The 25874-nt window shown below is 39.9% G+C and overlaps 2 protein-coding genes and 1 long non-coding RNA gene across 3 annotated transcripts; 1 reads left to right on the top strand and 2 right to left on the bottom strand.

The window, feature by feature from the left end:
* Positions 1-4867: 4867 nt before the first annotated feature.
* Positions 4868-8607, bottom strand: LOC144001748 (homeodomain-interacting protein kinase 1-like). The gene is made up of 9 exons (XM_077496296.1): positions 8502-8607; positions 8212-8408; positions 7942-8133; positions 7634-7815; positions 7159-7282; positions 6955-7065; positions 6792-6875; positions 6309-6547; positions 4868-5282 (listed from the first exon to the last, which is right to left on the bottom strand). The coding sequence occupies exons 1-9, from the start codon at positions 8548-8550 to the stop codon at positions 5000-5002; spliced, it is 1461 nt and encodes a 486-aa protein (XP_077352422.1). The 5' UTR covers positions 8551-8607; the 3' UTR covers positions 4868-4999.
* Positions 7855-10385, bottom strand: nanp (N-acetylneuraminic acid phosphatase). Its single transcript, XM_077496297.1, has 2 exons — positions 10237-10385; positions 7855-9658 (listed from the first exon to the last, which is right to left on the bottom strand). Exons 1-2 carry the CDS (start codon positions 10324-10326, stop codon positions 9017-9019), a joined length of 732 nt encoding a protein of 243 aa, XP_077352423.1. The 5' UTR covers positions 10327-10385; the 3' UTR covers positions 7855-9016.
* A 1266-nt stretch (positions 10386-11651) lies between these two features.
* On the top strand, positions 11652-18154 carry LOC144001750 (uncharacterized). Its single transcript, XR_013278580.1, has 3 exons — positions 11652-11976; positions 14958-15129; positions 17240-18154. It is a non-coding gene; the product is annotated as an uncharacterized LOC144001750 (long non-coding RNA).
* Positions 18155-25874: the final 7720 nt, after the last annotated feature.

Genomic DNA, 25874 nt, shown 5'->3' with positions numbered 1-25874 from the left:
CTGTAACCCGAAGAAGTCAATGTACTGATCAGAAATTGAGCGTCATAGATGGATGTGGTGTTGTTTTCGTTTGCTGACGTGTTCTTCAAATGTTGCATGATTGTATGTCATAAACTGTATTGCTAGAATAAAAACATGACCCTTACATAAGCCTCTGTCATTCAAATAACCGTAAAAGAATGTACCCCGCTGCCATGGATGTAGTATTAAAGTAAAACCAGCAGCAGGCCACTAACAATTTGTAATTCTAAATCATGTTTCTGTGACATCATTGTATAGCAAATGTAGTCTATATTCTATAGTTTTTTTTGTTGTAAACTGGTGTGTTCATGAACAGCTCTTGAGTGTCATAAATTATGCACTTTCATTTTTAAATCATATTTTATCTTATTGTCAAGAAGCTTAAGAAGTTCTTGACCAAGCAAGTCTTTCAGCAGCTTTGTCAAGTCAAGCTCCTGCTGGAAAAAAATTGGCCTCAAAAAGAATCTGGGAGTGTAAATCCCGTGCATGTTTACATGCACTGTCCGATTAAAGTGTTTACGTGTATTTTAAATGTTTAAAAATCAGCTGTCTACAGGGCGACGCGCAGTGATACGAACAAACAGAAAAATAGTGTCCGGCGGTAATGCCGTCTGACTTTTTTTTCATAAAGGGGTTTAGTGATGTAAATGTATCACTCTTTTGAACACTAATTGTTTTTAGAAGAAAAACGCTTTATTTCCATGACCCAAGTCAACTTGCCGGACTCGACCAACACCGGACCAGAACTCGTTTTACAGAACGCTGTCAGGGTTAAGTCAGTGCTGATCGCACACACTGGAGGTGAGGATGAAATAGAGATTCATGTAAAAAAAAATCTGAACTGTTGGAGAATGTGTTTATATGCCTGCAAATCCAGTTTTACCTCTGCTCTCACTCTCCACCTATTTTAACCTTTTTGTTCCAATCACTTTAACTTTTTAAATATTGAGCAAAATCAAGAGGAGCAGGCTATGATTAGAGTGTCATGATAAGGCAGAATAAGCAGAATAATTTAGAACCACTGGTTGCGCCTTAATGGTACCCTGCAGTATCACTTCCTCCCAGAAGGAGGCAGTGTAGGACAAACAGAACTTGTGCTTTGTGAAGAAAAAAACTTGTGTTTGCGCAATGCTATGAGCTCTCAGTATACTCCATATATCAGCGTGTGCGTTGTTGTAAATGGAGACAAAATATAAAAGATTGTGTCTCGCTTTATTGCTCAGGCTGAACCGCAGCGTCTATTCACAGGCGCGATCCCGCTACTGAGCGGTACGGGGGATTTGACCTGCTCCGTTGCCGACCTGGGACGGTGCACCCCTCCTTAGGTGACCTGGTGGCCCCGAGCTCCCCCGGGAACACCATATCGATACCGAACTTAGCACGGACACCCACTCGACATAGTCCGCTGCAGCTCAGAACCCCTGAGCTCAAACGATCCGCCAGCCTCAGCCTCCCGGTAGCTTGGATTACAGGCACGCGCCACCGCACCCGGCGAGAGTGAGCAGCTTGAGTAGTGCTTTTGACTTAAAACGCATGTGACGTCACGGTATGGCGGCTTCGTCTCATCAAGCATCGACGTTCAAATTTACAGAGCCCCCCCAAAAAAGAATTGCTAAACACTAAAATGACATGCAAAGCAGAATTATTTAAACTACCGCCTGGCAAAACACCTCAATGGTTGTTACCACCTCAATCAGGAAGTAAGCACATATGGATGGATGTGAGGGATGTTGCGGTGTGGGTGTGTGGTTTTAGCTTGGATTACAGGCACGCGCCACCGCACCCGGCGGATAACAGCTGCTCGAGTCCTGCTTTTGACTTTTGTGACGTCACCGACATGGCGCCCCATTCGTACTTAGCTTTTGACAATTGTCCTCATTCTGGGGTCACGGGTGAGCTGGAGGCCAGTGGAGGTGTACAGTAACATGCAGTCACCTGCTTTCTCCAGGAGGAGGCAGTGTAGGGCCAATACAAACACATGTTCTTTGGAACCAATAAATAGAATAATTAGATGTAAATATGGGCCACAATGTTGTGTTTTTTGTAAAGACAGGAAGTACAAAAAGACTGTGTCTTGTTGTATCGCTCAGGCTGAACTGCAGCGTCTATTCACAGGCGCGATCCCGCTACTGAGCGGTACGGGGGCTTTGACCTACTCCGTTGCCGACCTGGGCCGGTGCACCCCTCCTTAGGGGACCTGGTAGCCCCGAGCTCCCCCGGGAGTACCATATCGATACCGAACTTAGCGCGGACACCCGCTCAACATAGCCCACCACAGCTCAGAACCCCTGAGCTCAAACGATCCGCCAGCCTCAGCCTCCCGGTAGCTTGGATTACAGGCACGCGCCACCGCACCCGACGAGGAACAGCAGCATGAGTACTGCTTTTGACTTATGTGACGTCACCGGCATGGCTTGGTCCATTAGTACTTAGCTTTTTACAATTGTCCATTTTGGGGTCACGGGTGAGGAATAAGCGGTCAAGAAAATGGATGGATGGATGGATGGATGGATGGATGGATGGATGGATGGATGGATGGATGGATGGATGAATGGATGGATGGATGGATGGATGGATGGAGGGTGAGTTGGAGGCCACTGGAGGTGTACAGTAACATGCATTCACCTGCTTTCTCCAGAAGGAGGCAGTGTAGGGCCAACACAAACACATGTTCTTTGGAACCAATAAATAGAATAATGAGGCGTAAATATGGGCAACTATGTGTGTGTGTGGTTTTGTAAAGAGGCGAAATACAAAAAGACTGTGTCTCACTGTATCGCTCAGGCTGAACTGCAGCGTCTATTCACAGGATCGCTACTGAGCGGTACGGGGGCTTTGACCTGCTCCGTCGCCGACCTGGGCCGGTGCACCCCTCCTTAGGCGACCTGGTGGCCCCGAGCTCCCCCGGGAGTACCATATCGACACCGAACTTAGCACGGACACCCGCTCAACATAGCCCACCACAGCTCAGAACCCCTGAGCTCAAACGATCCGCCAACCTCAGCCTCCCGGTAGCTTGGATTACAGATGCGCGCCACCACACCCGGCGAGGAACAGCTGCTCGAGTCCTGCTTTTGACTTATGTGTCGTCACCGGCATAGCTTGTCCCATTAGTACTTAGCTTTTTACAATTGTCCATTTTGGGGTCACGGGTGAGCTGGAGGCCAGTGGAGGTGTACAGTAACATGCATTCACCTGCTTTCTCCAGAAGGAGGCAGTGTAGGGCCAACACAAACACATGTTCTTTGGAACCAATAAATAGAATAATGAGGTGTAAATATGGGCCACTTTGTGTTTTTTGTCACGAGACGAAGTACAAAAAGACTGTGTCTCGTTGTATTGCTCAGGCTGAACTGCAGCGTCTATTCACAGGCGCGATCCTGCTACTGAGCGGTACGGGGGGTTTGACCTGCTCCGTTGCCGACCTGGGCCGGTGCACCCCTCCTTAGGCGACCTGGTAGCCCCGAGCTCCCCCGGGAGCACCATATCGACACCGAACTTAGCGCGGACACCCGCTCGACATAGTCCGCTGCAGCTCAGAACCCCTGAGCTCAAACGATCCACCAACCTCAGCCTCCCGGTAGCTTGGATTACAGGCACGCGCCACCGCACCCGACGAGAAACAGCTGCTCGAGTCCTGCTTTTGACTTATGTGACGTCACCGGCATAGCTTGTCCCATTAGTACTTAGCTTTTTACAATTGTCCATTTTGGGGTCACGGGTGAGGAATAAGCGGTCAAGAAAATGGATGGATGGATGGATGGAGGGTGAGTTGGAGGCCAGTGGAGGTCATGCATTCACCTGCTTTCTCCAGGAGGAGGCAGTATAGGGCCAACACAAACACATGTACTTTGGGACCAATAAATAGAATGAGGTGTAAATATGGGCCACTATGTGTTTTTTGTAAAGAGACAAAGTACAAAAAGACTGTGTCTCGTTGTATTGCTCAGGCTGAACTGCAGCGTCTATTCACAGGCGCGATCCCGCTACTGAGCGGTACGGGGGCTTTGACCTGCTCCGTTGCCGACCTGGGCCGGTGCACCCCTCCTTAGGGGACCTGGTAGCCCCGAGCTCCCCCGGGAGCACCATATCAACACCGAACTTAGCGCGGACACCCGCTCAACATAGCCCACCACAGCTCAGAACCCCTGAGCTCAAACGATCCGCCAGCCTCAGCCTCCTGGTAGCTTGGATTACAGATACGCGCCACTGCACCCGGCGGGAAGCAGTAGCACGAGCAGTGCTTTTGACTGAAAGGCATGTGACGTCACCATGGAGCTATAGCGACATCTAGTGGTTTTACGTGGGTATGAAACGATATTTTTCAGTTATTCTCACCTTAATTGACGATCCAATAAGCTCTTACAATCTTTAGAAGAGCCACATATATTAGCCATAAGAAATCAAGCCAATATCCGGTCTTTATCACTTTTCTTACTATAGTTTTGTGATAGCAGTTAGCGGCATGACTTTCTAATGAAATGATTTATTTAAAAACTTTCACTTAGGATTTAGAGCGCATCGATGAATAAACTGTTTAAAAACTACATGTGTGGCTAGAGTACAGGACAGCTACACTTCTTAGACTCTTACCAAAGTCAGGGAAAAATAGTGGATAAACTTTCACCGGCCACATAATGACATGAAGGGCCAGACTTGAGCGGAAGGGTGGTGGGGGAAGCAATGGCAGACGTGCCATTTGAAGAGAAAGGAGAGCAACTTCAGGTCCGTCAAATTCCCTTGTCATCCAAACATCCAAACTAACATTTGCTGTTAGGTTATAAGGTGACTGAAAATAGAAAAAAAATAATTTTATTCATACTGTTGTCTCTTTTCATCAAGATCGTGGCAGTTTTTGAGTGAGAAAAACAAAAAACAACTTGAAATGTTGGCAGTGGGGATTTCTTCAGTATTGGGGGCAACCATGAAGCAGTACTTGTTGTCCACAGTTTCTTCTTCACAAATCTCTTTTTGATGTTTACTTTCTAAACAGGATTCCACAACCACTGCACACAAAAACTTGGTTAACGTTGTGCATTGGCTCAAGTACATCCTGGTCAGTTTGTCCATCATCTGCTGATGTTTTGTTAGATAAGTCACTATCACTCCAATGTCCCGTGTCTGCTGCTGCATCAGGGGAGCATGTTGAGTGTAAAATGAACTTGTAGGAAGATCTGTCCTCATCCTCACTGTCTGAAATGAGCTCCTCATCAAATCCTTCAATAGGGCACACCAGCATCTGATCAAAGGCGTTGTCCACACTGAAAGAAAGAAACCAATCACTAATGCAGCCTGGAAACAATTTTTATTTTTTATTTTTTAAGTATGAAACAATGCCTAAGACAGGTATTTGCTTAGCTGAGTACTGTATCATTTGAAATTGTTGATTATCCAAAGTTTTTCCTTCTCCTTGTGCATTTTAACAGTTGCAGACACTCTAAAAACACTTGGGTCAAAAATAACCCAACTATGGGTCAAAAATGGACCGATCCTCTACTTGGGTCGATTTGGCCCAACTTTGAGTCAAGAAATGTTTGTGTGTGTGTGTGTGTGTGTGTAGTGTAAAACAACTCATAAATATTGGTCAGATCCTTTACTTGGGTCAAAAAATTGGGTCATTTTGTATAAAACAACCCAGAAAGTCCAAAATTGACCCATACAGTGTGTCAATTTTTGATCCATAATTGGACCCAACTGTTTTTAGAGTGCATACATACAATTGCCACTTTATGCATGTAGCACTGTTAACTCATTTTCTCCCAAAAACATATAAATAAGTTCTGCTTTAAATATTAACATGCCCCCCAAAGACGTATTTATACGTTTTTTTTGTTTTTGTTTTTTATGCTAGATCAGGGATCCTCAACTGGTGGACCGCGGTCTAGCTCCAGACTACGAGACCCTTTCATCCGGAGCTCCAAGAATTTGTAATGTGTGGGAAATAGATTCAGTTTTACCAATAGGCGATTTTTGAATAGGCGCGCACGAGGCCAGCTATGCCTGAGCGGTCAGCAGGTGGCAGCAGAGTATAAGAGATCAACCAGGGCCATGTTGCAAACGGCTTTTTTCCACACTGTTTTAAACAGCTTTGTGATGCTATATTCTAATGCTAATTACTGATAAATTGGAAACCGATAGACTCTAATCTTTCTTTTGTTATGGTTCCATGTTTTTATAGCAATAGAACACAATATTCTGTGCGCTTTGCAAAATCAGTTAAAATCCAGTAAAACAACCGGGATTGCTTCAGTGAAAATGGCTGCGAGTGAATGAGTTAATTTACTTACTAAGAGCTTGTGTCACTCTCATGAACCAGATGAGCCATCGAGACATAACGATGCTTGAGAGCCTCCTCTGGAGCGATTCTTCTCTCAGCTTGAATGTTTAGAAGTCTTTTTAGAAAGCTAACAAATTCATTCTGATCTTCAAATTCACTGATCACCTTTTTTTTATCCTCTTGGCTCTGCTGGGTGTCAACACAAAGATGTCTGATCCACTTATGGACTACAGTATGAAGACCTCTTTTCTAAAACGAGAGCAACTATTGATCAAAATAGACCCTGCCATGTCATTTTGTTGTCTACGGACTCTATTATCTTTTATTGAACATGTTGACAATGAAATGATGAAATTATTGTTTGTAAAACGTACTTGTCAGTTTTCTTATAATGAATAATCATCAACATGGAGTGATAACATTTTGGAAAAGAGTTCTTCCAATTCAAATAGTCATGCATTTGTTCTTTCCTCTTAAAAAAGGGACCACTTACAGTTCTAAGGGCATCCAGAGACTTTAGTCGTATCTTCCATGTTTTCGTCTCTTCTCCGGTCGAAAGCTTATATTCATTTGGAGTCTATAAAACAAACAAAAATGCATATTTTCAAACGGGCTGTCTGAAATGTTTGAAATTCAAGAACGTTCTTCATTATTACCTTTAGCTTCCACTTTTCAAAGTTTAAATGGCTAAAAAACTTCTGGCTGTATTTGCCTGCTACGAGGAGCGAGTCGGCTGGCTGCCCTTGTATTTGTATGATGGTTCTCATCTTGGGGGGGACAAAACATGTTCGATATCATCTCGTCTTACTTCATAACTTTGCGGTATGTCAATATCAAGTGAAGTATTCCGTCCTATTTACCATCTGGTACTCGCAGTTTGTTGCAAAAAGGTGTTGGCCAATGTGCAAGAAAGTGAGCGCACAGCCAAGTCCCCACATGTCCACTTGCTCAGAGATTGGAAGGCCAAGGGTGACCTCGGGTGCTCTGGTTGGAGCAGAAACAAGCAAGTACATTTGACAATTATTTTTGGGGAAATTGTTAACAAATATATAGTGGATATATAGTACAATTTTTGAATTTATTAAGCAAAGTATCTATACTTGAGCCTGAATCAAAGGATGTATATATGACCCATAATATGCCCTCTTTGCTTGGAACTAAATCAACCTGAGATCACCTTTTTAAGGTTGTAAACAGGTTCATTTGGTTGACCCTGGGATGGAATATTTCATTTTCCATTTTTCCCAATGTCATATTATAACAAACAAATCAACCAGGAACGTGGTCGACCTTGCAGGTTCCATGGTAACAAATTTGAAGAGAAATGAACCCTACCTGTACCCCATAGGCTGGATGGTCATTCCAAGGGTTACTGCAGACGTCTGGAGGGAGCAGCCGAAATCTATTAATTTAACCCTGAGTGGCTCACATGAATGGTTTACCAGCATGATGTTGTCAGGTTTCAGGTCCGCGTGAATGATTTGGATACCTTTAAGCGCCTCAAAGGCCGTAAGCAACTGCACAATAAGAGGAGGAAATAAACTCAGATGCAATCATTGTCGCAAGTTCAAAGGGGATTTTAATTGAGTGCAATCTTTTAAGACGTAATGTTAACACAACTCTTCGATGACTGATAACTTTACCTGATGCGCAATCGGCCGGATCTCACTGACGGACAATGGCTTCTTACGTTTCTTGATAACAAAATCGAAAAGGCTCATTTCTAACATTTCAAAAGCCAAACATGTATACCCTTCATGGTCAAAGTTTTCGATAAACTTCACAATGCTCTTTTTTACTGGATCCAAAACACTTACAATCTCAAGCATTTTGATCTGTGGAGAAAACAACACAAATAAGTCACCTAAGCACTTGGTTAGGCCATAGCTTCATACAGATTTAGGATATTATACCTCCTTATTGGACACCGCATTTGTCTTGGTTTTAAGGACTTTGAGGGCTACGATCTGTGACGTGTCCAAGTTTTCACACCGGGCAACTATACCAAAGCTTCCTTCACCAATTAAGTCTTTAAACAGGTAGGAACTTGTTTTACTACTCAGGACGACAGATTGTAATTCTTCAAATGGTACACTTTTTTTCTTCTCCTCTGCAAACGTCAGTAGAATTTTCAATTAAAGAGAGCATGCAAAGGTCATGGAGTCAACACTGATTACTCTATGCTTTAAGCAGGAACACCTACCAGTTTCACTTGGTGAGTGCAGAGTATTTGAGTTTACGCCCATTGCCATTTTTTTTAATTTTCATATTATATTAAAAAAATACATCTCAATAATATAACAAAAAAAAACAACAACTTATTTTGGACTGTTTACATTTGACAAGAAGAGCACTCTCAGCGCCATAACCACTCTATGATGTCGTGCCATGTGATCACGGATGTGACATCTTAATCCATGATGACGCTTACAAGTGAGTGAGATGTGTGTGCGTTGTCATTTTTTTAAAATCTCACTACAGCTTTAAGTAATCGTTATTTGGGTGGCATCCATGTATTATCCTGTGATATGTCTTATGACTTGTGTTATTTTTTTATTAAAGACATGAAAGACATACATGTTGATGACATTTATAGTGGTAGGTATTGCACTTTATACTAATTTCAGAACATCCTTGACAAAAAAAATAAAAAATAAAATAAAGCTATTTGATCAAATATAATTGTACACATTTGGTCAATTGATACAATGCTTGTCTCTAATTTAGTTGTGCTAAAATGTCTTCCAGGTCCAATACAGTTGAAAGTGTATAGTCAGGTGTTACTGAACCAACAGGCAATGCATCACCTGCACCGTTTATCCAAACTGTAGCACGTACTTGTGCATTGAACCCTCCCTGGATGTCAGTTTCCAGTGAGTCTCCAACCATTATGCAGTCCTGGGGTTCCACCTGGAGCAGGTCAAAACACACGTTGAAGATGGAAGGGTAAGGTTTCTGCTCAGCATAATCTCCCCCGACCACAATCCTATCAAAAAAACCTTCACACCCGGCAGCCTTCACTTTCTCCCATTGTGTTTGAGCAATGCCGTTGGTCAGGAGCAGAAGCTTGTATTTCCTCCGAAGTTGTTTCAGAAGATTGGATATCTCAGGGGACAGCTTCAGCAGCTCCAGTCGACTATTTTTCCACATGTAATAGCACTGAGCTGCCAGGGAGGGTGTTGAACAACTGTCCACACTTTCCTTAATGCTGTCTTCCCAAAGACGTACTCGGACTTCATCGATGGTTCTGCCAGCTGCCGGGTCAAACGTCTGATGCAGAAGTTTTTCCATGAACTTGTCGCAAATGTTGATGATGGTGTCATCATCAACAGCAAGTGAGGTCTTCAAAAGTTCATGGGTCTGTAAAAGTCACAAAGGGCAATTCAATTACAACATGTAAGTAAACCATAAGAATGTACAGAAATGTTGGATTTAGAATACAATATAAGTAAATATAAAGTCAGCTCAAAGGTTTTGTTGTTAGACCTACAGGTATTTGTAATATATATATATATATATATATATATATATATATATATGCACCAAAACATAGAAATCAATCATTAGACCTTCATATAGATATTACTTCAGTGAATAATTGGTAATCCAGAGAATTCAAATGATGTCATGTTTTAAAGGGTAAAAAAAAAAAAAATACGCAATGAGCTAACAAATTGGTAAACTAATAGTTATGTAATAAAAGTAGTAGAGCAGGTACGTTTAAATAGAACAGATCATCTGAATGAATAAGAATGAAAAAGGGCATCTTAATTATTGGAAACAAAGTTAGGAGCAGTCGGAAATTTAATTATTTGTCCGCAAGGGTGTGGTTGTTGTCTTTCCCAGTGAATTTGAACGCAATCCATCCGTTGCTTACACAGGTTAACTTGTTCACTTGGCATTAAAACAAGAAAACACTTTTAGCAGGAGAATACTACCTTTTGCATCGCCAATTCACCAGCCTGGTATGTTTCGATGAGCGTGTTGTCCAAGTCAAATAATATAGCCTTTATGTTATTACTGTCCATTGCTACACTCCGTTGAGAACACGGAAGCAGGGAGTTTAGTGAGTGCCGGAAGTAACCGGGACAGGATGAACGCTATTAATAATGGGAAATGTAGTTTTTATATGAAAAAAGCGCACTTTCCATTTACAACCCCTTGAGGGCGTTAATAAACCAAAATGGCGATCATCCAAGGTTCGATTCCAATATCCTATTATCCTTTTTAAAATCAGGATGTTATTACAACACTTGGTGGGTCGAAAGTGTTCACGCAATCACATATACAGCCACAGGGGAAAAAACAAACAAACTAGGAGATGACGCTTGTTTCTTCAGTTTCCTGTTTATTTTAAATGCCTAGTACAACAAATATATACTTGTTTCGACAACCATATTAATGACAACAAAAACATAACTTAACTCGAGTAAGTTTGTTTGTTTGTTTTTAAATAATAGCTAAAATCACTTCACAAGTTCTTTCATAAATAACTATGGTATTGTACTGCCAATTAATGTAAAATCATCAAATGGAAAAAATATTTAGAATCAAAGACTGTAATAGCTTTCTTTGGTCCTTGAATAGAATCCTGTAAAATACAACCGTTAAACAAAATTATCAAAATGGCTTTTTTCTTATAGAAACAATTCTCAGAACTTCTCGCTTCCATGTTTAGTTGTGCCCACAAGCAGCACACGTCAGAAGGGTTCATTTGCATCTGTGAGGCCCCGTGAAGTTAACTTGAGCAGGCCATTTTAATCTTCAATGATATGGCAAAGACATCACGTAGCTACGACGGACTGTTCGAATTTGGCTTTGTAAAGTGCATAAATTACTTGAGATTTCTTCAACAAACGTAAAAAAAAGTCAAACCTCTTATAGTGGCTAGTGGCTAAGTTTGGCTGCAGGTTATAGGCCATAACAGGAAGTGAATAAAATTGAGTGAAATTTGTTTTTCTTATTCATTTTTTTTATTTTTCTTTAATCTAGAATGTAGATTAATATCTAAACTTAAACTACACATTGCAATGCTTAATTACACCAAAAAATGTAGTTCATTTTTCACAGATTTTTGTAAACAGCTAAACTGAAATAATGAAAGTCTGAAAATCATGAATTAATGTTTGAAAACGTGAGTTTTGGTCATGCAACTTATCTGTTATTCTGTGACACACAGTCGAGCAAAAGCAAAACATACTTTAGTTCTTATGCAACCAAGTCATTCTCTCCTCTGGCTGGCAACGAGCCAGCGGTTCACACGCAACTACGTGCAGGCCTTTTTTTTTGTCTCCCAGACCCAATCAGAACACACAACAAGCGCTTCTCACATTACCTGAGATCATCCGTTTGAGTGTCGCTCAGGTGCTTGCGTGAGTACTTCAATCGGCGTTTAAAAAAAAAAAAAAACACAGATAAAATATAAGCCAAGAAATATTGTGAGACGTCTAACTTGCTACTGTCTATCAGAACAAACAACGCCTGACTTTTGCACGCGAGGTGAGAACTAAGCTTATTTAAGGGACAGGCGTGCAGCAACTCGAAACTCTTCTTAAAAAAAAAAAAAAAAAAGTAATCTTGGAAGGAAGTGAAACATTGTAAGTGCATGTGAAGAGATGGAGCTATCACGTGCAGAGTCAAGGGAGAGCTGGAACTGATCTCAGCTGACTGGGCAAAAGGTGGGCAACATCCTGGCATGATCTCGCTCAAGATCCTTGACTGTAAGGCGGACGTGCTAGCAACACGTAGCAGTGTTCCGCCCGCACTGAACGGTTCCACTTTTATCTTTGTGGGTGGCAACACGTACACCATTTCTCAGCTGGCCATGAATCACCCACATAAAAGCAGAGATTGGAAAACTAGGTCAAAAAAAGTAAAAACATTGCCACAGTTTGGCTTTAGCCACAGGTGCTTCTCGTAATGACCTCGTTTACATGCCGGTTGAGTACCAAGCACCTGTAGCGAAAGCCAAACTGTGGCAAGGTTTCTCATCTCTGCGTAAAAGTCATTCTAAAAAGGTGCAACTTCATTTCTACCGTCTAACTAACAATGTTACAATGATTCTCCTTGATTTGTACTTAGGGGCGCGAGGGGGGCCTCTGTAGGTGTTGTGTTTGTGTGGGTATACACGGGAAGGTCATTGCTAATTTTGACTCTCCATGTGAGTCATTAATGTTGATCTTGTTTCAATTTACTCACAACTTTACTTGGTGAAGTCGTCGTTGGCATAGATTGAAAAAAAAATACATTTGTAATTAAATAAAATAAAAAATAAAATAAAATAAATAACCTACTGACAATTTCAATGAAATTGAACTGGCACCTGTGATGATCTCTCCCTGGTTGGTAATCAAGGGCACATCTCTGTCTGTGGTTTCTATAAATATGTTTCGAAGATAAACTCAAGCTGGAATGGAAAAAGAACTCAGCTGTGCTGTCTTTGTCACGATGCTTCCATCGAGCTTTGTCTCTTACGGAGACATATGCACGTACACACAAGCGCGCGCACGCGCGCACACACAGATTGGAGATTATATCAAGGACGGGCATGAACTAGAGCGTCAACAGAAAATTCTGATGTATTTAATGACACTATAGTCGTGCGGAAAGAATGGCAACCTGCACGTACATACAAACAAAAAAAACATCCAGCGATATGCTTATGTAAGATTTTTTGCAAGGGTTTTCCTTCACGTCCATGTTGCGCTGAATAAAATGACGCCACTTAGTTTTGAGTCCTGCACAATAATAGTGGACATGCTTGTGAAGTTCTTTTTGAATGTTAGAATGTGGAAAGATACACTTTCGGTTTCCCAGGGATTACAAAAGTTTCGTATTTTCCTCGGATACACCTGAATTCTCCTGACCGGCCACTGAACCAGCATGCGCTGTGCGGGTGCGGTGTAGTGGGATTGGGTTGGTGAAATGAACCCTCATAACATTTTCTATGAGAGACAGGTCTGGACTGCTGGCAGGCCAATATAGTACGTTGCAAAGAAGCCACGCTGTTGTAACACATGCAAAATGTAGCTTGTTGTCTCTTTTGTTTCTTTGAAAAGCTCCATAAAGAACATGTGTACAGTGATATTCATGTTGGAATTGGCTTCAGGATGCCAAATTGTGCTAAATACAGTACATCGAGAAATTTCAGTCTGTCTTTTGTTTAGCTTAGTCAGTTTCAACTTTTATTTGCTTTAATGGCGCCTTTATAGATGTGCGAGTTACCCATGGCATGGGCACTAAACACCCCTCCAACCCGCATATCATTTATCACAGACGCTGGCTTTGGAACTTTTTAGTACAGACAAAGTATTTTAAGCATATATTTTTTTTAATGTTTCTGACGGGGAGACAACCCCAATTTTTCATGGAGAACACAACGCGAGGTTTACCAGTGTTTTTAGAATGTATATATTTTTTTTATTTAAAAATTTTCCCCGCCCATTGCATTTCAATGGGTGTCAATTTTACTCAGATTTTTGCTATTCATTGGTAGGCCCGGTCTCGGTCGAATAGTGGGGTCTACTGCACAACAATCAATATTTGTCCTTGGTAAACATGTCTCTGTCCCTATTATTTTTTAATTATTTTTTTTTTTCATGTGTTGCAGGCATAAAATTCAAAATGAGTGAATATTTGTTTAAACCAAAAAAAGGGGGTGGGGGGCAAAAGGTAATCAGTTTGAACATCATGTCTTAGTAGTGTTTTCAATTGAATATGTGTTGAAAAGTATTTACAGGTTGACTTAAACAGGACAAGACCAACCAGGTTGGGACAAGATTGGGCGATGGAATGGATTCATCTTACTGAAACGCACAAGAAGCCACAATCCATAATCTGCCTGCCTGCACATTGATTAAATCCATCAAAATAGTGTTACACACACACGTTACACTGCGCCACAACTTAGACCGGTTTTTAGAAGGTCTAAAGTCTAGTCTATTTTCTGCCGCCAAATTGTCAGGTCCGAAAACAGCCTCGGTCTGCCATTTTCTATCAAAAAGTGACTATGGCAGGGGCATGTCGAGGGGTGGGGGGAATCCATGACTTATTATATTCTGTAACAACATGCTACAGTCTTTTTCCACTTTTCTTCGTCCTTTACAACAAAATCATCATTCACCAAATTAAAATCCAATTTGACTCAAAATTTGGCTCCGGAATCATTTATGTTTAACAATATCCATTCAATGTCATAACAACTTTACACAAACACTTTACAATGGATACAAAAGGCCAAAACATTTCCTGGAAGTTTGTTTTCAGAGGTTGTATTGTTTACGATGGGTCTTTCTTTTGTTCTATTTTAAGTTAGTGTGGTAAGTCATTAGCGTTGGAGTTTGTAATGCAAGCACTTCCGTGTGGAATCTCTGACACCATCGCTTTACACATTAGGTTTGTCTTGAAAGAATGTTTTGAAAGTTGAGATGATTTAGTCATCATGTGTGATGCTCACGAGCGCTCAGAACTTTAAAGACTGCTTTTGTCGAAAATGTCTCACAATGAAATACAAGGAAATGGACCACGTATAGGAAATTCCCATTTAAATATGGTGGTGTTCTAATTTGACATACAGACGTCATAAAATTTGGAATGTAATTTTTAGAGATACATCATTGTAGTGAGTTCCAGCATGTTTTCTCTCTCTTTGTTCCACCAGACTGATCACCTGTTTGACTGCACTTCCCAGAGTTCGGCCCAAGGTTGAGGAAACGAAGCCAATCAGTCCTTCATTTTTTTGAGCGTTGAGATTGGTTCAGGATGTGGGACGCAGTGACGCTGGCAGTGGAGAGAACAGATGGCCTTTAGCTGTTACAGGCTGACAGCCGCAGGTGCTGACGCTTTCTATGTGAAGTGCTTTTGCCTTCGTCAAAGGAGGCGTGATTATGACACGACATGCTCAATGTCAGTTGCTTCATTTTGAAAAAAAAAAAAAAAAAGGCATCCAGGTGGAAGGTCTGGCGTGACTCCATATGGATGTTATGTGTCTTTATTGCTTACTTGTGTAGCTTCACTGTGAGATCGCCCACCATGCAGCCTCATTCAAAGTTTCGCAATTGAACTCATAGAAGACATTCCTCTTCTCACCCAGTTGTGTAAGCATTTACTATAAACTACAGCAACGTCCCACAAAAATAATTGTGATGCTCAATTTTTACATTTCTCCCACCATGAACATCAAATTAGCAGATTTACAGAGACGTGCCGCCATTTTCTACTTTGCATCATACTTTCCTTCTTTGTAAATTGTCATCAACCACAAAAATCTGTGAAAAGACAGAAGACAACAAAAACCCACTCATTTTACTGTAATTGTGGAAGTTTTGAGGCATATTTTTCCAGGCAATTTAGTTTAAGCATTCGTTTTGCTGAGCATTTTGCATTTATGTTTCATCAAGTGTTAATATTTGACATATTCAAGGTGAAGTCAACCCAAAAAGTATTTATTTTTTTATTTATGTATAGCCTATGCCCTATTTAGCCTCATTTGCCATTATGTTATGATTAATATTGCATTTGTGGAATGTGAATAAGTTAAAGCGTTAACAAATTATCACAAAAAATGATCGCATTAATCATGTATTAACGCAGATTAATCACACCATTATTTTTGACCGCAGATGATCCTTTAGCTGACAGCGGATGTTTACATTAAAAGGTAGCACAGGTTGTGTTTGAGCAATAAACATAATGCATTAAAGTATTTAATACATGTTTGTGCATGATATTCAGAATATTTGTTCATGTCAAAATATTGAGGTCATTTTTTTTTTCATTTTAAATTATACAATTAACTGATTAGAAAAATAGGAGGATGAGATGCAGTGGATCAAAAAAATGTGGAAGACGTCCTCATAACATTAAATGTCGAAAGACAAGGTGCCTGTCAAATTTGAAGGGGAAAATGCTGATTAAAAAAATGATTAATCAAAATTCTCAAACGTGATTAAACTGATTAAATAATTTACTCTTTGGACAGCTCTAATATTAACACATTTTATCCATCTCCAGGGCAGCCATTTTGCTTCTTGCTGTCGACTGAAAATGACATCATAGTTGCTCAGCTGCTCAGGTAACAACCAATCACGGCTCAGCTTGCGAATGTCACATGACCAAAGTCAGAAAACAGGTGAGCCGTGCTTGGTGATTACCCGAGCCTGAGCAACGGTGATGTCACATTCAGTCGACAGCAAGTGTCAAAATGGCCGCCTGTGAGATGAATAAAAATGGATGGATTTGGTATCCTAATTGATATTCCACAAACAAAATATTAATCAGAATGCTGTGTTTAGTGTGTGGGCACATACAACAAATTTTGGTTGACTTTACCTTTAAGAATCCTTTCGGCATAGACTTATGATCCGGCAATGCAGTAAATTACAACATTCAACTTGCATCAACATCTGTTGTTACTTTGAAACATTCCTGACGGCCCTCTTTGAAGTAACCTGAGGGTACAAATACTGAATTGTAAGAGTAATTTGGTTTACTATGACTAAGAAACCCGGTGACGAGTAAACTGGGATTAAAGGACCGAGTCATTTTTTTTCCAAAGAGTGTTGAAAGCAAATGGTGACGCAAACTTATAGTTGCATTCCTGGAATAAAGTCAGTGAGTCAAACTGTCTAGCTAGTAGAACAGTATGTGTGGACCACAGATCATTACTGTGTCTTATTGCTTAATCCTACCACTGGATTGTGTTTCTAAAGACATGATGTAGCACTCTACAAGCCTTTGTAGTAAATCTGCGTTACCACCGCGAAAGTCGAGATTTGCTTTATTTTCAACATTATTTGGAGAAATTTGCAAGCAAGGTCCTCAAGGATGTTTGGATGAGCAGAGGTGGCAAATCCACGTCCAGAAATCCAAAACCGTGCAACAGTTTGGCTTTAGCCACAGGTGCATCTACTCAAATCTCCACTAAGACGTTCTCGTTCCCAGGAATTACTCTCTCTCGGAAGCTGAAGTAGGAGACCAACATCAACTCCACGCTGAAAAAGGCCCAACTGAGGAGGTTACTTTTGGACCCTCCACATCCTGGTCACCACCTCTTCCAGATATTCCCTCAGGTAGGTACTTTCAAATATATTAAAAAATAAAAATAAATCCAATCGCTCTTCCATTAATGTCCTAAACAGTTGACTAATTCCATAGTGACTTTTTTGCCGGTTTTTCCAAATTTTGTGCATCTCTGTTGTGAGAGAACGTTTTCACACTTTTCACTCTTTGCCCCATTTTAGTTTTTATATTACAGGTATTTTATTTATTTAATTAGAAAAAACAACAACATTTTTTAATGTCTTTTTAACCTTCAATAGTCAAATAGACATTGCTCATGTGGGCTCTAGTTCCATAAAAGCAGTGACACGAATCCAATCCAGTTTACCAGACATTTAGTCAATACCACTGATGACCTTGTGTGACATCTTACATTAAAGCTGCGGTACAGGAAGAAAAGTAGCACACAGTGAAGTCATTTAGCAACGAGTAAACAAATGAAAACAATGGCTTGTCTCTACGTCCAGAGGAAAGCAAAAAGGGAGGAGGAAAAATACATGCAGGTTAACAATGAATATGACACTACATGAGAATTGATAATTACACAACAAATGTTCCATTAGTATGATTGACATGATTGAATTTATCTATATTCATTTACTCAGAATTTACTTTCAGGCCACTAAAAAAATAACAACCTAGACCAGGTTATTAACTTATTGCAAGTTCTGCACTTTAAAACAATCAAAAGTTGAAGAAGAAAAAAAAAACTGTTGTCTGAGGGCAAGAGTTTTTAGTCACGTTTTACAGCAATGCTTGTTTTAATGTGCTTTATAAATAAAGTTGAGTTGAGTTGGGTTGAGTAGATGTCATATTGGATTTTGCAAACAAGGACAAAATTATCCTTGTTTTTTTTTTTTTGGGGGGGGGGGGGGGGGGGGTGTTGTTTTTACAGCCAGATAAATTGTTTATCATTCATCTTGAAAATTTACCATATTCATTGAGCAAACGTTAACATAAAATATTATAAAATAGATAAAAGTTCTTAGGAACTGCTGGTATAAAAAAATAAAATAAAAAAATAAATAAATAAATAAATGAGTAAATAAGTTAATAATAATAATAATAATAATAATAATAATAATAATAATAATAATAATAATAATAATAATGCATTATATTTAGAGGTGCCTTTCTTGGCACTTAAGGGCAGCATACAGTATGTTGAGAGAGGACTTTAAAAAATGGGGTGAGGTGGGGGTGTAGAAGAGAAGAATGACATTTAAGTTGGGTATGCAGTTTTATACAGGTGTGTTTTGAGTTGTAGGTCAGAGCTCTCAGCCTCAAATGCCTGTTTTGCTTCCCTTCAACTGAAAATTTGAGATTAAATTGGATTTAAAAAAATAAGGCATTTTGATTAATGGATGGTTCATCATGAAATGGATATCCTGTAGTTCCAACAACTGGAAAATCCATTTTTAAACAATGAAATAAAACCTAATTTCCTCACCCTTCAGACTTCAGACAATTCTGGCATACGTAAACAGAGTTGCATTTTTCATTGGCCCATTCTTTGCATATGTGACAACAACAAACCCCAAAATGACTGAGACAAGTTGCCCCAAACTACCATGTTGGTTAACACTTGCTCTAGTTTAAAGTTAGCTTAAAACAGAGCAATGACTGAGGCATGACAAGAGGCCCGATTCTCTCCTCTATCGAGTCCACATGATTTGCTGCTAGAATTTGTTTATGTACAACGCCTGTTTCAAAATATATGAAGTTGAAAATGTTTACTTTGGCTTGTGCAAAACAGATAACTGGCACTCTTCTCAGCTCACAATGTGTGTGCTATTCTACCCCTGACCATTTATACGAAGTACTAGCATATACTAGTATTACTCTTTTTCGTTGCGCCCTCTGGTGTAGAAGAAAATTGCAACTTTTCGCTGTCTCGCTGTATCGCGGATTTTTTTGTTAGTGCAATTTTGCATGCATTTTTTCTTTCTTTTTCTTTTCTTTTTTCTTTTTTTTTTTTTACAGTAATGTACCTATTTTTTTAAATTTATGAATGTTTTAACATTGAGGATGTTCAAGAGAAATGTGAGAAAATGTAAATGCCTCGGTAAGAAAAGTGTATAAACTGTGTGGTGTGGGGTTTTTGAACCTTTTATAATAAATGCAAAACATAAAGCCAACTACTTCGCGGATTTCATTTTTTGCGGGTATTTTTTGGAACCTAACCCCAGCGGAACATGAGGGAACACTGTACATTGTTTGCATTCAAAAAAGTTCTCTGCCACTTGTTCAACCTGCACACTGTGATGAACTCTTGGAGCAAAACGGTTATCTGATGCAACAGTCTGTTAATAGTCTGTTAATAGTTACCTCTAAGAGATCATTTATGGATATTGCGCTACCTCTGCATACTCTCTCCCCTCCCTTGCATGTTCTTTCGTGAGAAGACGCATGCAACATAGTTATGAGGCACGGCGGCTGCATGCAATGGTTGTGACGTAACAATAGCTCGCCGACAGCTCATCTTACCGCTGAACAATCTGCGCCGACGACCGCAGCCAAAATCGCTATTCAGAAATTATGCGCAATGAAAAATAATTTTGCAAACAAAAGGTTTTCCTTCATTGCAAAAAAATAAAAAATAAATCGTCTGTTTGCATGCAAAGGTTGTGAAATTCTAGGGCATTGTGTGCATCTGCTACTACAACCTTGTCAGTCCAGTTTGGTGTCTTTGAGTATAATCCTTTACCTCGTTGCAGGAATGTAAACTACAAAGTATGTCACTCACGTACACAACAGACTTGCACGCTGGAAAGAACACGGAGATCTTTATGAATGGAAATGCTTGACTTCATTCATAAATCCTCCTCAAAGTAAAGGAATTTATTGAACAAAAAATGTAGACGTTTCTCATGAGTTGTTTGAACTGTTGAACACGGTGCATTCAAAATGTCATCAATAAAATGCATCTGTGTTTGTTATCCATATTGCTTGTCCGCAGGGCTGGACTGGCCATCTGGCATACAGGGCAGCTGCCAGGTGGGCCGGCGGTGTCTTTTGGGGCCAATGCAGTGCTTTTGCATTATTATTATTATCCATCCATCCATCCATTTTCTTGACCGCTTTTTCCTAACAAGGGTCGTGGGGGGTGCTGGAGCCTATCTCAACTGGCTTTGGGCAGTAGGCGGGGTACACCCTGGACTGGTTGCCAGCCAACCGCAGATTACTATTATTATTATTATTATTATTATTATTTTATTTTATTATTTTTTTTTTTTTTTGGTGCCAGTCCAGCCCTGATTGTCCACACAATAACTCCAACACCACTCGTTCATTGCTTGTCTCGGATCCCTGCAGCCAGCATGCCAAATGCCTGCTCCCTCAAAATCGGAGACTACGTGATAAAACCACACCTTTTAGACTGGCCTTTAAGTGTGAATAGCCTAAGACACACCTGTGCAAACATATTTCTGTCTTATGAGAATTTTGATATGCCACAAGTGTAAGGTGGATTTATGATGGTGGTAAAGGAGAAGAAGTAAAAATTACATTTGACATATCTGTAAAACCGGGTGGATGACTGGTTAGCATGTCCGCCTCCCAGTTCTGAGGACTCGGGTTCGAGTCCAGGCTCCGGCTTTCCTGGGTGGAGTTTGCATGTTCTCCCCGTGCCTGCGTGGGTCTTCTCTGGGTACTCCGGTCTCCTCCCACATTCCAAAGACATGCTTGGAAGGTTAATTGGGTGCTCCAAATTGTCCCTAATTGTGCTTGTGAGTGTGGATGGTTGTTCGTCTCTGTGTGCCCTGCGATTGGCTGGCAACCAGTTCAGGGTGTCCCCCGCCTACTGCCCAAAGCCAGCTGAGATAGGCTCCAGCACCCCCCGTGACCCTTGAGGGAATAAGCGGTCAACAAAATGGATGGATGGATATCTGTAAAACCGTGGCAGCACAAACAAAAATTTTAACAGCACAATCCAGCACTAACGCAGCACCAACGATTGGCCCCATTTCGAAAGAAATGGGGGGCTGGATGATGTCATCACATGAAACAAAAATGTTTAATATCTATAAAACCGTTACGACACAAATGAAAATTTTAACCGCACAATCTAGCACAAATGTAGCACAAACAAATGGACCCATTTCGGGTCCTTTTCTCAAAAATGGGGGACGGCTGAACTCTGGATGACCTTAAAAATAATTTCTAATAACTGCAAAATAGTAATAGCACAAACGGAACTTTTTATGGGACAAACGCAGCACAGACAAAACAGACTATTTCCATCAAATTTTGCGTGGGGTCAGGGGGCCAACATGGGATTTACGTACTGAAGAGGAAAAAGTCCGAGATCTTTGAGTTCCATTCATGAGAAATGGGAGCAAAAAACACAAGTGTTGCAAAGCGCTTAACATACATTTTGTCTCAAGCCAAAAGTTTAGCACATGCACACAAACTTGATACCAAAAGTTGAAAAGTGCATTTGCAGATATTTCCATCCCATTGCTCCTAACTCAAACTTAAGTAAAAAAAAAAAAAAAAAAAAAAAAAAAAAACATACAGTAGCCTCCGTTCCTCCAGTTTGTGAAATCCATGTGGGCCTGTCAGCACGTATCAAAGCCCTGCTGAGACTAAAGTAATCCGGAGTGACAGGTCAGCTCTCACCTCTCAAGCGGCGTACCGGAGCCATCACAACGCTTCTAAAAAAAAATTCTGCCTCAAACTTCAGTCACTGAAACAAAACAATCTTACAGCACATAGGCAAGCACAGCGGACGCAGCCGACACAAAGACGTAAGAAAGACATTATTTTTTTTTTTTTTGCTGCACGGACCACGTTCTACCATCACACGACTCAAACAGGCTCTCATTGTCGGACGAGCCAGCAGTTTGAGGTCATGCTGTCAATCCTGGGCCGAGGGAGGGACACTAGGATGTAATTAGAATTCAGTCTGGGTTATTAGAGCATGTCTGCCTTTGTGCCTTCAAGCGCACACAAACACAGGCCAAGAATGGGAACCTTCGTACGTTTCGCCTCAATTAGACCTGTCAACAGTGGTACCGAAGGCTCAACTTAAACGTACTGACCATTGAAGTCGCTCGGCAGGACGTGGAACACAAACGCTTCAATGCGGTCAACGATGCACCTGCACTCGCACACGTGTGTCATGTCGCCATGTTTTCATCAACTTGGAAAACTTTAAGGCCTGGAAACATATCACTTGCATCAGGTGGAATTCTTGTATCACCAAAATCATTACTTTTTTTAGGAGACAAAAAAATACAATCTTTATTCAACATCAATCATTTGTAAAAATAACTCAGACGTGTGGATTGAGCAATAGAATAGATTTGTGAAACATGAAATTGACCAAATTATGAGAAATTAATTTTCAGCCTGACTCCAGTGATTTCAGCATAATGCAAGAACGTAAATATTTGTCAAGAAAGGCATTGAGGAATATATTAAATACAGTAAGGTTTAAAATTGGTTTATAAATATTATGGATGGGCGAGTACCAATATAATGTATCGGTATCGGGCTGATACCAGGCCTTATTTCAAGATATCGGTACTCGTGAAGTCGGTTGACTTCTTGTTGCCTTTTTACGATCAGGAAATATAAAATTAGAAGAATAGAAAATTTCCATTATTTTCATACAATTTTATGCTATATTGAGATATATAGGTCTCATTCTTTTTTAATTTATTGTGTGTATCTAAAGGACTAGAGGTATTGGTACTTGGTATCAATAATTGTTATAGGTATCAGTAACTAATCCAAAGCTGAGTACTCGTATTAGTATTGGTCTGAAAGAAAAAGTGGTATTAAACGTCCCTAATAAATATATTATTAATGTTATGAACTCTATATGAACTTTTTTAGCATTATTGTAAAATTGCATATTTACTGTTGTATTTTGAAAACAACATATTTCATTCTTAAATTTCTATTTTTTTTTATACACTTATGTAATTCGAGGTTATGCTTTAGTGATGTTTTGAATTTTCTTTGCTGAAAAGAATTTTCAGCAGTGATTTTGTACGTAAGGGGCAAGAGTCAGAGAAAACAAATATATAATTATATATAAAATATAATTATCATCATCGTCAAATATCCAGTCTGACAGACTTTGTTGCAGCATTATGAATTACAGGAATTTTTAGTCACTTCACATTAAAATTGCTTTTAATTAAAGAAAAATATATATTTTTAATATAAAAAAATATAATTATCATCATCGTCAAATATCCAGTCTGACAGACAAAACAGTGCTTTGTTGCAGCATTATGAGTTACAGTAATTTTTAGTCACCTCACATTAAAATTGCTTTTAATTAAAGAAAAACAGTTGTTGTATTGTCCTGTCATAGAAAATTAAATAATGATCCACCCATCTGGTGATTGTTTGTATTCTATTTTATGGATGGAGCAGTACATGTGTTGTAATTTAGAAATTAGGAAAGCTTCAAAGGTGACCATCATTGCAGAACGCCCGTCCACTGTTCACTCTCCCATGTCGCCCGAGGAAGCTTGCGCTGCTCTTCCCATTGATTGTCCAATTGTGCCAAGATCCCCCCACCCCATGTTGAAGAGCACTGACATTCACACAATGTTGTGGCAACATGATGAGAACGTCTGCCTGGCAGTTCGTTAGCAGCCTCTAACCCCCCTTGAGCTCACACCTGCATGATCAAGATGTCGCAGTCTAACCTCATCGAGCTGACGTGAAATTCTTTTATTTGTTTTTTTTACAGACAGATTTAAGATACACTACACTAACTCACAAAACTTCTTTAATGATATCACAATTATGTACTGTTATCTCATTTAAAAAAAAATATTTAACAGCAAAACAAATCTGTTGTCATTATCTCTCACATCAGACATTTTCATTCTGTGCAGACAGTCAAACATGTAAACATTTGAACATACTGAAAGGACAATTTGTTCAGACAAATTTTTCCGCCATTTGAGTTGTTTACGTTCACCTCGCTTTCAGATTAAAACTGGGAAAAACCAGCTCGGATGTATCCGACTTCCGACGATCCTCGAATGCAGCGTTAAAGACAATCAAAGGCCCAAATTAATTACCAGTCCCCAAGCTAAACACAGAGATGAACATGTACATTTCAGACCATAAATAGTCTCTCATATGGGACTATTGTGGGAGGGGTCTCATGGTCCTGCTACAAACCTCATCATGTGCTGAACAATAGCTTCAGGATCCTTTAATGGCACTTATTGATGATGTCGTCATTTCTCTGTCAGATGACCTTGGGACTGCCTAGTTTTGTCATCTACAATATTTGTGGAGCAAGCTGAACACTTCATGTTGTGTTAGCACTAGCCGTAGCATTTAGCCTTAATGTTTAGCATTGTGCGCGGCATTTGTACAAAATATAGGCTTGTTCATTTTTTATATAGCTTTAATTTGATTCCAATTGGTCAGAATTGTCCAATATTTCCAATGAAGACCTGATTTGGAAAGGACAACAAATGTAAATGTTAAAATACATGCAGTAGATTTATTGCCATGACAAAATAGCTTGCGGCATTTTATTGTGGCCCAATTGGTGACTTGTTGAGTCATCTCCCTAAAGTTAGTAGTAAATGCTTCATTATATGTATTTATTTTTCATGACCATATGATGCTTGCTGATTCTCTAGCTAGGTCTTGATAGTGTAAATGCAGACAATCTAAAGTGTGCTTGTACATTCATACATGAACATAAAATAATTGTGTGAATAAAAAAATAAATAAATAAAATTAGAAATCCTAAACTAGTTCAGGACACAGTTGAAAATTACACACAAAATGGACAAATCTACAACATACTGATCTAATTGTCATTATCATTTCAAGCATCCATCTAAGGTTGAACACAATGACATCCAGTCAAGCAAGGCTCATTGCTTGGAAAATGAAACAAAAAAGGATCAAACATGAGAAAATGTAGTCAAGATGCGTACCTTTGTAACGTTCACCCCACCTACAGCTGTCATCTCGACTTCTGAAATGGAGAAGTTCATATTCCAAAGGAGAGCCACGTGAGTAGAAAAGTGCAATTTAGGAATTTAGTTAAAAAGTCACAAACAAAATAGTCCAATCACATAACTTCACACTTCCAAATGTAAACAAATGGGGAGATGTAATGTCACACTAAACAAGTGTGCTCTGCCCGGAACGTTCAATTCCTTGAGCAGCCAAATCAGATCATCCCCACTGTTGTGGCTGAGCATTTTATACACGCTTTATTTTCACATGACTGGCAAAATAAGTCACACTTCAGAGGATAAACACTGCATTTGTTTGGGTTTCTTCAGCCATGAATACACAAATTTGACAATAGATGGTAAAATGATACCAATGGATGAGATCATTTGGGTTATTTGTATTTTGTGACAAATGTTTTTACCATATAAGAATGTAAGACTGATGACGTACAACATATGGAGTCAAAGAAACGGTTTTATTAGAGCTTAGATTTATCAAGGGACCAAAAGCTGCTTAAGTCAAGTCATCTTTATTGATATAGTGCTTTGAAACTGTCACAAAGTGC

The sequence above is a fragment of the Festucalex cinctus genome, chromosome 14 (assembly GCF_051991245.1).
Source record: "Festucalex cinctus isolate MCC-2025b chromosome 14, RoL_Fcin_1.0, whole genome shotgun sequence".
Classification (NCBI taxonomy): Eukaryota; Metazoa; Chordata; class Actinopteri; order Syngnathiformes; family Syngnathidae; genus Festucalex; species Festucalex cinctus.
Note: the sequence above shows the minus strand (reverse complement) of the source record. Positions and strands in the feature narration are given on the sequence as shown.

Excerpts from the sequence above, each read along its gene's own strand:
- LOC144001748 (XM_077496296.1), bottom strand. The coding sequence starts at position 8,550 with ATGGCAATGGGCGTAAACTCAAATACTCTGCACTCACCAAGTGAAACT. Across the intron at positions 7,816-7,941 it reads TCCGGCCGATTGCGCATCAG|TTGCTTACGGCCTTTGAGGC; the intron begins GTAAAGTTATCA and ends CTTATTGTGCAG. Across the intron at positions 6,548-6,791 it reads CTCTGGATGCCCTTAGAACT|AAAAGAGGTCTTCATACTGT; the intron begins GTAAGTGGTCCC and ends CTCTCGTTTTAG.
- nanp (XM_077496297.1), bottom strand. The coding sequence starts at position 10,326 with ATGGACAGTAATAACATAAAGGCTATATTATTTGACTTGGACAACACG. Across the intron at positions 9,659-10,236 it reads GTGAATTGGCGATGCAAAAG|ACCCATGAACTTTTGAAGAC; the intron begins GTAGTATTCTCC and ends TGACTTTTACAG.